The sequence below is a fragment of the Tauraco erythrolophus genome, chromosome 3, assembly GCF_009769465.1.
Source record: "Tauraco erythrolophus isolate bTauEry1 chromosome 3, bTauEry1.pri, whole genome shotgun sequence".
Classification (NCBI taxonomy): domain Eukaryota; kingdom Metazoa; phylum Chordata; class Aves; order Musophagiformes; family Musophagidae; genus Tauraco; species Tauraco erythrolophus.
Window position 1 is genome coordinate 80,825,615 of NC_141467.1, and position 11,219 is coordinate 80,836,833.

The 11,219-nt window shown below is 42.0% G+C and overlaps 1 protein-coding gene across 1 annotated transcript in view; it reads right to left on the minus strand.

Moving 5' to 3' along the window:
• The window catches only part of STK3 (serine/threonine kinase 3), a 153,943-nt gene extending 145,672 nt beyond the window's left edge, over window positions 1–8,271 (minus strand). The window contains 3 exon segments of the mRNA XM_086609491.1: window positions 306–434; window positions 884–964; window positions 8,249–8,271. Of these exon segments, the coding sequence (XP_086465617.1) occupies window positions 306–434; window positions 884–964; window positions 8,249–8,271 (233 nt within the window).
• Window positions 8,272–11,219: the final 2,948 nt, after the last annotated feature.

Genomic DNA, 11,219 nt, shown 5'->3' on the forward strand with positions numbered 1-11,219 from the left:
GAAACACTAACCTTCGGGCTTGCCAGTGCAAATGAAGTGAGGCAAGCACGGAGAATTCTAAGCAGAGCTAAGTACTTATTCTTTAAACAGTTTCTCTTATATACATTATTTGTACTTCCTTCAATCCAAGCTAAAGATAGGAGGAGGTCCACAAAGTAGTTCCTTTAAGTAAACTGTCCAACACAGACTACTTTCATTTTCGATATAAAAAAAAGTTTGCAGCTGCATATAGTTCAGCTACATTCACAAGTACAAATACATTTTCACATAGACTCTTAGAAAGGTTAAAGAATTGTCATACCTACCTGTCACATTGTTGCATTATAGAGATTTCTTTAATTATTTCTTGAAGATCTGACTCCACAGGGACCTGTTTAATTGCTACAACTTGTCCGGACTCTTTGTGTATTGCTTTAAACACGCTTCCATAAGACCTAAAAAATAAGAGAGGGAAATGTTGTTTTTTTTAAACAAGATAAACTGCTTCTCATTTCCATTATGCAGAAACTCTATGTCACAGAAGCCATGTGTTCATGCAGAAGTTTGAGGGCTTTTTCAGGCTGCAAAAAATACAGTTCTATCAAGACCTCAGGAAAGACATGCCTCTGAAGAATGAGCCTTTGTCAAGATGTAGTGTATCTAACTCCAGTACAGGCACAAGCACCTTTGCTGTCTTAATAAACAATGAACATCAAAACGACATAAATTTATTTGGGGAAGTATGGAAGTCTACTGATATATGCAGTTTCTTTATTGTTAAAACTTGTCTAGAGAAGCATTCCTTAAGACATTTACAGTCACTCTCTCTGTAACTTAATATTTCAACACACGCTTTATATACTGTTTCCCCAGAATCCATCCCCTCATAAATAGCTGCACTTACCCTTCACCAAGTTTCTCCAGAACATCAAAGACTTCTTCAGGCTGCTTAGTTAAACTATCTTCACTTAGCTTTTTCAGCTTGCTAAAAGAAATACAAAAGTTATTTGTTTGTTCAGGAGGCAAAAGACACAGAATTCAAATTTTCATACAAGTGAGCAGACAGAAGAAAAAGATTATAAAGAAAAACATATTCCAATGAAAATAAAATGCCTAATTAAAGCGCAGTAATAAAATTCTAATCAACCATCATATAAGACAGAATAAGTTATGACAATTCTGTCATTATCACTTTCTCACTAATGTTTGCTCAATTCAAAGCAGCATGGGACCAATTCACTGTCCAAACCACTTCCTTTGCTAAAGTAGAAACAGCAAAGAATACAGTAAAGCTCACCTTTCAGTCAAAAAACAGCATGCAAACACATGCTTGTTACTGCCTACAGTATGCCATGTTCTTATCTAAGAAAGCATAAGTCAATCCTTCACTCACATGAAGTATCCACTTTCTAAACTATACCACTCCTAAGCCAGTGAATTACATCAACTTAGAAGCAGCATACAGTAGCACTTCACCTCCACAGGTGGTAGCAGAACACTGAACTTCCAAGAGCTGAGTACTGTAAGAGCTGTTGGGGCAGTCCCTTTTGCATCTCTTTCTGAACGTACATAGGGACAGGCGCAACAAAATCTCTCATTACATAACACCATCACACTTTGCCCTCCAGTTCTCTCTCACACAGTCTCAAATCACTCAGTATCGTCCTACAATTTCTCCCAGCACCTTCAACTCACTCTTATCATTATACTTTGTCCTCTACAAGCTGTCTTAGCCTTTCACTGGTCTCCAGCATTCCCATCCAGGCAGCCCCCCAGATTCCTGGCAGATCTCAGAACACAACTTGGCTGCAAGCTTGCAATAGAGCTGACACTGAACACAGTACAGGAAAATATAACCCCACACACATTGTGGTGAGGCTGGGTGGCTGCAACATGTAAATCTTTCACCCTAAAAGTTACAGGGAATTTTGCTGCAAGACTGAAATAACAGTTAACTCTACATGATAGCCAAGGGTACTATTAAAGTGGAAGACGAGCTGAAGAATAGCTGGTGCTATAGTGTTAGATACAGACAATGTATTCCATATGCAAGAGGATGAAAAAGGAAAAAGAGAAACTTTGAAGCACGCAGATGATTGAGAACTTATGGAAATATGCTATCCTGTGACATTTTCCTGGAAACAAATACAAAACAGGGGAAGGGAAGAGGGCACAGACAGAAAAGATTGTCAAATCTAGCATTGGAAGAACAGTATTCAAAAGAAACTCCTTCCATAGTAAGGGATCCAATTCTGTGATAAACACAACTAATAAAATTGAAGTGAAATTACTGGTAAAGGAACTCATGAGTCAGAAGGGACTTGTTAATGCCAACTATCTAAGTAAAGACAAAAATTTAAAGTAATTGTATAAGCACACAGGTCATGTAGATTGGTGTTAAACGAAAAAAGCAAGGGGGAGAGGGGCAGGAAGGTGTACACATTTATATATCAAAGAAACTATTTCACAGATGTAGCAATTACCTGAAGACAAAAAAGCATCCACAATCAGTACGGAAAGGTACATGAACTGCTGCAAAAACCATGCAGGTTGCAACAGCAAACAGGCAAGAAGCTAGAAAGCATGTGTGTTCAAGGAAGAACAAAAATCTCCACAGCAAAGGAATGGCACAACTCATGAATACAAAGAAAAAGAGCAGAAAACTCTAATGAGAGCAGCTAAATAAAGTCTGCGAAAGTGGCCTACAAATCAAACACAGGAACACATAACAACCCTGCTTGCTTTCTCACCCTCTCTCTGCTTGTTGGAGAACAGAAAGATGAAACTTAAATCTTGCAGGGAAGCACATACTTCTTTACTGAACAAGTGTAAGTTGAGACAAATAAAAAGAAGACTGAGAAAAAAAAAGATTTTGCAGGTAGATATTAAAGAAACAAATCATTCTTTTTTCTCCTTTTGTTTCGAAATCTTTTTTCCCCTCTCTGATCAAGTTATCCGCAGCCTTAAAGGCAGTGTTCACAGAATGAGTTACTGCAACCATCTTCTGCTTGCCACCAACAAAAGCCATGCACAGTATGCTTACGATACCAGCAAAGCCTCAAAAAATAAAAAGCATGACCATTAACTCAGCCTCTCACTTAATGGACGAGCTGCGTAACAGAAGACGTACTCAACAGAACAGTGGAAGAACTGAACTTTCTAGTTACTGCAAGAGAACGGAAAATACACAGTAACCTCACCAAAGAGGTTAAGAAGAAAACACTTCCACTCGCTCATTAAAAGAGCAATGCCTGCTAAAATGAGAAGGGGGGGGGGGGGGGGGGGGGCGGAAATCCATACCAAGAAGGTTCCAACAGCACCATTAATGCCAAGGCATTGGGAGTGCCTGAGAAGAGCTAGGGAAACAGTCACAATCAGCCATAAACTGATCAAGACCAATGTCACTGTTAATAACAGATTATCTGAAGTACTCAAGAGGCAACCTGGAGATCAAAGAAATAAGTATTCTGTAGTCTTAAAAATACTTTCACATTATCCAACTCTGACAAACATGTTATGAGACCCAATAATACTAACACTAATGCAGTTTAAATACTAAACCTGTTATAGAGGAAGAAATACATCAGCCTCAGGAATTTCATCACCAATACATCACCCAAAGTACTTCATGCTTCTTCACAAATCTATTGTAAGAGTACAGATCCAGGTCTGGTGTTCAAATGACAGTATTAACACTACAGTTCCTTGAACCATAGAAAGATCCCAAGGACACAGACTGTTTAACAATTTCTATTTCTAGAAAACTAACAGAATTCCCACTTCTAACTACAGAACAGCATGTGATGTACCCTGAAAGGGTTTGTTGTAATAAACAAAGCATTTATGAAAACTTGAGAAGTAAGGAGGAGGAAGACGACTGTTTGTAACTGGCTGTAAAGCACTAAGTAGAATACAAGAAGAAAATACTAGAAATATTATCTTAATATATTGGTTAAATCAAGCAACTAACATCTAGGACAGAGAAAGACATCTAAGACTTCAGAATCAGCTTCTTAAATCAGGAGGTTTTTGTGTGCACACATATCCTACCATCCATACTCTGAAAATGAGCAAGATAAGACATATAGAGACTAACATTTCAGAAGGATCCCTGCTTTTTAAAAGCATTAAGGTGTGCTACATGGGAAGTGAATACAATGAGCACCTAGCAAAATACCTATGTACTAAGCCATGATTAGAAATACTTGGGGATCAGAGAGGGAGACACAACTGAAGAGAAAAAGGACTCAGGAACAACCAGAGAGAAAGGTGTCTCATTCCAATCCCATATGGGTCCTCTACTTCCATAACACAAGCATTGAAAACAGAACAAATCAGAAATTCAGGCACCATTTTTTTTTCTGGCCACAGAATATAACTGTATATATATGTATGTACATACGTGAGAAAGTCTAAAGGAGACTTATAGAAGACGAGTATGAAACCCAGAGAGAAACTCATTCTGCTTTTGTTTGTTCTAGAAAATCATCAGGTAGTGGCTATGGGCTATTTCATTAGTTTTCCAGGAGAGCTGTTCCTGAAAGCAGGAAGACTAGCTAAACTACAATTCTGAGATAACAAGAGGTGTCAAAAGGATTTTCTTGTTCCAAGCAGGTTTGACTTTCTGCGTAACACCTAGTCTCTTAAAAAAGAAAAATACATCCTAGCAAAGAATTTTACTTTTATAAATCTAGTTGATGTGAGAAAACGTTCATACTTAGCGTCACCAGAATCTTACACGTCATTGAGTACGTCAGCAAAACTCCACATAATCAAATGCAGAAAATCACAAAAACAGTGAGAGACACCCAGACTATCAGTCATGAAGATCAGAAAAATCTGAATTGGGACCTGAGACAGCGGAGATACAGGTTTTTTTCACCCTGACATGAAAAACAAAGTATGAGTTTAGTGTCCTATGGTCATTACATGCAGACTTTACAAAATAAACGGGTGCTGTGCTATACAGGTAGGCACTAAAAAAACCTCTGAAAGCTAATGAAGAAAAATAAAGCAGGACTAAAGAATAGAACTCCATCAATTACTGTCATGAGTTATGGAAAACTGGATAGCTGCTCCATGAAACATGAATATATGCGGTTTATTTTGCAGAAGAACTAGCACATTGAAACATTTAAAAGAATGGCTGGGATCAATTATACTGATATATTAAAAGAAAGCTAGTAAGAGAAAAATCACTGCAGTCATCATAAATAGAGGTGGCATGTGAAAGCCTTGAGACATTTACGCTGCTTTACACCATTCACACAAGTAGAAGTGAGTTTAAGACAGTTGACATTGTTGCATTGTATACTTACATTAGTTTTCTACCAAGGAAAACCCAAACAAACTTACACTTTCATCCTATCATTTTCAGGAGGAACTTGACAATTGTCATTCATATGACCCTTCATGCCCATTGACACAAAAATTAAAACCAGCGTATCTCTCACTGACAGTTCATGTTTTTAAAACAAGTTTTTCCCTTCCCACAAAACTTAAGTTTCAGTGAAATGAAACAGCCTCAGTTTAAAGAAAGAACAAGAAAACATTATTTAACAAGCTCCATGCTTGTCAAGAGGTCTCTTATTTGGCAGCAGTGTGCAAGAGATGGGCAAGATTAAATACTTTGTATTTGACAGAAAGGTGTCTCTAGCAACTTTCCTTTTCACTTGTATGCAATCTATCTCCTCATACCCGAGTATGCCAATATATACAGAAAAAATGCAACAACAATAACAGGGGAAAATTACAAGACTGGGAGGCAAATTTTGTAACTGACTATTTCAAGACTGAATGTCCTTTTTAGTGAAAGAAAGGAGTATAAAACTCATTTGAAATAGTTAGACATTCAAATGCAAGAAAACGCTTTGTGTCAACTACTGCACAAACTGTTCAGTACAGAAATCAGAACACCTACTCTAAATTATGTCAAAACGTACACAAAATTATTCTGAAAAGGGCTCCTCCTCAGAATAATTTTGCTACTGTTGCAGTACATTAGTCAAACACGAAAAGCTAGTGATTTTGACAGCATCCCTATTTAAAAGCCACAGTGGCCTGGCCTATCACTCGGGCATCATCACTGCTACTTTCCGAAGGGCTGTTTTAAAGATTTACACAACACACAACTGTGTTATGCGTTCCTTTACAGGGAAAGGGAGAATAAAACTGCCCTATACCTGTGAGAACACTATGATTCTAGGACATCTGTGCAGCTTTGAAACATCAATATGAAGTTCTTGCTGGCACTACAGATGTCATGGCAATAGATCCCTGTCAGTAACAGCTCCTGTGGACAGCAGGCACCAAAGTAAAGTAGTCTAGTGCTCACATCTGTTTCACCAAGTAACACAGTGTGTCCATCCCAAACCACTATTGCATTCAAGGCAGGCATCGAAAAATTCATCCCACAAAAATCTGTACTCCTTCTAGACTTGCAGAAAAAGAGGGTGGCCCAGAAGATAGTTGGGAACGTCAAACAATCAGAAACTGTAAAAAAAAAAAAAAAAAAAAAAAAAAAAAAAAAAGCAGATATATAAGCACATTTATGAAAAATTAGTTCAAATCCTATGAAAAATCTGAGTTAATATCTCATGAAAAACTGAGTTCAAATCTTCCCTCCCACTAAAGAAATAAATCCATTAAGTTCTCATCACATTCAAATTTCCAGAAACAAGCTTCAAAAAACATTGAAAGTATAAAAACATGCCAGAGACTTTAGAAGTTCTTTTATCAGCTTTCTAATTGTTCCTGACAGAACCTAAGGATTTAAACAGCTCCTAATTTTCAGTTAGGCCAGACATGCACCTCCAGCTTGGTAATAAAGTTAGAGCAAATCCCAGATCTTCCAAAAAAAAAAAAAATAGTCTTGTAGGTCATGCTACCTTCAAATTTGATTTTCAATCATCTGATATCATCAGATCCCAAGTTTTGCACTGGTGGTGATAACATTTATTACTCCTCAGACACTCCAATTTCTTCTCCTAAACCCTTGCTGGTGCCTGTCCTACTTCCTTATTTGGGACATGCAGCACTGTCAGCCTGAAACTACAGTATAGGCCTGTCCTTCCTCCCCCCATTGCCTGCTAAAAACTCTCTGCATAACAACTACGAATCAATTCTTGGTCAAAGTTTTCACGTAGCAGATACTGTTACTTGATGTATTATTGGAGGAAAAAACAGTAGAAGTTCAAGACTGTGTTGTTCTCAAGTCCTGTCATCCTGCAGGAATCTGTTTTAAAGGATTTTAAAGGTTTTTAATGTAGAATGCAGATGTTTCAAAATAGAATGTAAAAACTGATTTCTTATCGTCTATCACCAATTTATATGTGTAATCCCTATACTTTTCATTAACAGGAAGCAAGAGTAAAACACTTGAAGCTCTAAGACAGTGAGTATATATGTAAACTGTGCAACTACATTCATATACCACACAAATACATTCTCTGTAGCATAGAGCTACATTCGAGAAAGGACTGTTCCAATTTAAATATGTCCATACAATGAAAGCAAATTGTTTTGTGCACTAAGACGACAGTTTCACATTTAAAGCAAAAGCTCATGGTTTCACATTATTACACATGCACACAAAAAAGTCGTCAAATGATAAATGCCAGAGGGGGAAGAAAAAAACAAAACATCAAAACACAACGTAGTAATTAATATGACCAGATAATCTATATATTCCAGAAAACACATGCACTGTGGTGGGAATACTCTTGATTTTTGCCTCTTCCCACTCCCTGATTTGCAACTGCAACTATGCAACCCCCACCCCCACAAGCATCCCTCCACCAGCAGGACACAAGGGCACTTTCTGATGCGGAAAGATCAGAACAACTACTTGTATCTGTTTCTTCCACAGACCTGAACTATAAATCGCAGGGAAACCCAGGCCACAAAAGGCTCTTCTCAACAATGAAGTTTCCCCCATTATACATTAAAAAGTTCCTCTTGTAGCCCACCCAGCTCCTAAAGTTTGCCTCCAGCTGGACGTTTACCCTGACGGTTGTTTCGGGGACCCCCAGCCCACCCCCGCAGAAGGCCTCACCCAACGCCACACAACTCCCCCGGCCGCCGGGGAGGTCTCAGCCTCCCGTCGCTGTCCCGCCGCCTCCCTCACAGCCCTCAGGGCCGGAGTCTCCCGAGGCGGTCGGGGGGGTCAGGGCGGGCGCCCGCCCGCCTCTCCCGCAGCCCAGGGCCTCGCCCGGGCAATGCCGCCGCGCTCGCTTCCAGGAGGGGAAGGGGCGCCAGGGAGGGTCGTTACCTCTTGGGCGCTGCCTGCTCCATGCCGCTGCCGGCCCCCCGGCCCCGCCGTCCGGAGAGGGGGGGCTCCCGGCCGAGCCCTTGAGGCACCGCCGAGCCGGCAGCCGCCGAACTCCTCACAACTTTCGTGCGCGCTCGCCGGCCCTTTAAACGGCGCCCGCGCCTCCCTCGGCCGCCGCCGCTCCCGGCTCTCTCAGGCGGCCGCCACTACCGCTACCTACCCGGCTGCCGGCGGAGGCCCGCCCCCCTGCGCCTCGCAGTGGTTACGACCCGCGCCATCGCCAGCGTTGATTGGCTGGCGCGGAAGTCGCTCAGAGCGGCGGCAGGGACGAGGCCCCACCCCCACGGCGGGAAGAGCGGGCGGCGCCGCGCCGGCGGGAGGGGAAGAACATGGAGACGGCGGTGCCGCCGGGGCCGAGGCGCCGCGCTCCCGGCATGCTCCGCGCAGCCGTGGCCCGCGGGGTACGCCGGGAGGTGTAGTCTGCCCGAGGAACGTACCCCACCCGTTTCTGCGGGAGGGGAGCCCGGAGGGGCCTGGCTGGGCGCGGCGAACGGGGAGGCGAAGAAACAGAGACCTGAGGCGCCGCCGGGGCGAAGGACGGCTGTCCCTCCTCCACACGCCGACCTCATCCTCCGACCCTTGTGGCTGGGCCTTCGGGCAGGGGCACGCCTGGAGCAGAGCGGCGGCCCGAGGCGGAGGCGGAGGGAGGCGCTTCCCCCGCTGCCGCCTCCGGGCCCGGTCGCTCCGGGGCGATGCTGCCGGGCAGCCGGAGCCTTTAATCCGCCTGTCTGCGCCCAGCCGAGGGACAGCCGCGCTTGGCGCTGAGATGCATCCAGCCCCTCCTTGAAACGTTAAATTTCTCCATGGACAGCTGGCTCCAGAGCACGGCAGAGGGGAAGTCTGAAGTTAGTCATGGCAAAGAGTGGCGAGCTGCTCTCCAACGCTGGCTCGGGTGACACAGTGCAGCTTTGAGGTGAAAAACGCTGGCACTTGGCACTTGGCTTTTTAATGCCAAAGCATACAAGTTACCCTGCAAAGCCATAGGAAGCTGTCACACAATTATTCAAGCAGCAGATTTGAGGCCGCTGGGAACCATGTGACAGTTCTCTGCAATTTCTCCACCTTACAATTTCTGACTTTCAGCTGTTTTTGTAGCAATTTAAGATACTAACTGACAAAGAATCCAAGGAGACCGAGCCAAGTCAATACAAGAAAAGCTTAGATGTTCAAGCCAATTTCTGTATCCTTTCCTAAAAGTAGGTTTATTTGCCTAACTAGTGGAAGTTCAAGGTAGTAAAACACTTAAGCAAGATCTGCAAAAATACTGAGATGCATAAATTCCACTATAAGATGATTTTAGATATGCAAGTATAACAGCACTCCCCCCTAAAAAAAAAATCCACACTCCATACCTACTTTCAGCTCTTTGATGTGCATTAGCAAGGGAATTTTGAACGACTGAAGTCCTACTGTTGTGCAAGTCCTCTGCTTTGCCTGAGTCAATCCAATCCAGTTGACTCACTGTGGTTGGGCTAAATGCACAATGGCAATATTGAATGAACTCATAAAACAAATCACACACCACCATATGACCTTTTGGTTTCTTTGTTTTTCTGAGTCATAGAAAAACTGCAATAGAACATCTTCCTTTGCACAACAGATTAACGCAGAACTCTTCAAGTATCATCCCACAAGCCAGAGTGGCTCACCAGCAGTACTGCCAGATGTGTCCATACCATAGACAACTGTTTGTAGGAGATGCCAAAAAAAAAAAAAAAAAAAAAAAAACAACCCACCCAGGAGAAGAAGCCAGCAAATACCTCAGATGCAGTGTGGTATGAGTGCATTAGAAAGTGGTGGAGAGGAACCCTGCAAGACTTCCCGTCTCCCAGTACGAGAACAAGTAAGGTCAAGCAGGTAGATGATGCCATGTGGCTACTGTCCAACTTTGTTTTACAGGGTATTTGGCTATACCCAGTGACAAATTATTATTTACATTTCACCAGTTTCACCTAACGAAGGGAAGCCTGACATCCCTAATTGGCTGTGATACTTCTGGAATGCAGAGACTGGCTCCACATCCTTTAAAACAACTCTTTAAGGCAATATTTTGTCCAGGTTATTTCAAAGGAGGCGTTTTTTTTTCCAGCTCCCCCTCTCAAGCCAAAGCTGCAGTAAACTATACATTTGAGCAAGGAGAAGCAGTCTTAGAAAAAATATGGGTTCTATATTATAGTTGTAACAGCAAGGCAAAGAAAGGGAGCCAAGAAGTGCTCCCTCTCCCCATTTACATATATATTTTTTTCTGTGGAAAATGTTAGGTTAAACAGCATAATCTGCCACTCTTCCCTCCACCTTTAGCAGCAATTGACAAGAACAAGTCTAAAGAAAATTTGTCAAGAATAGCAGATTTAGATATTAGCTCTCTTAATTCAAAAAACTTCAGTACCACAGTCCCCAATCCCAGAAAATACCCTGACCATCTGATAATTGAGGAAGGGGGTAGGAGTGTCCTCCATCCCTGCCACTGAAAAAAAAGAAGAGTGTGAAAAAAACTAATACGCCTGAAACAGAAAAAGTTAGGTTACCTGGCTTTATAACCTGGCGAGGCAGACAGTGCCAAAAAATATGGATTAATTCTGTGCCTTTCTCACAGAAGTTTCAGTTGTGCCTTACTCAGCTGCCAGAATGCTTTCTAAGTACATTTATGCTGAAAATAAAATATCAATAAGAAGACATCATATATGCGATAGTATTTTTCAAGATCACTTTATTAATCTCTTATCATTTCAAATGGTATTTTTAGCCGATGACATTGGAACAAATAGCGCCATCTCACCTTTCCCCTGCACCATGAATTTGGGATCCATGCTGTGAAATATAACACTGATTTGGTATTCATTACAATACAGTACCTAGCCACCAGCAAAGAAGGAACTTTGAAAGGGAAAACAGACTCCCTCTGTTCTAC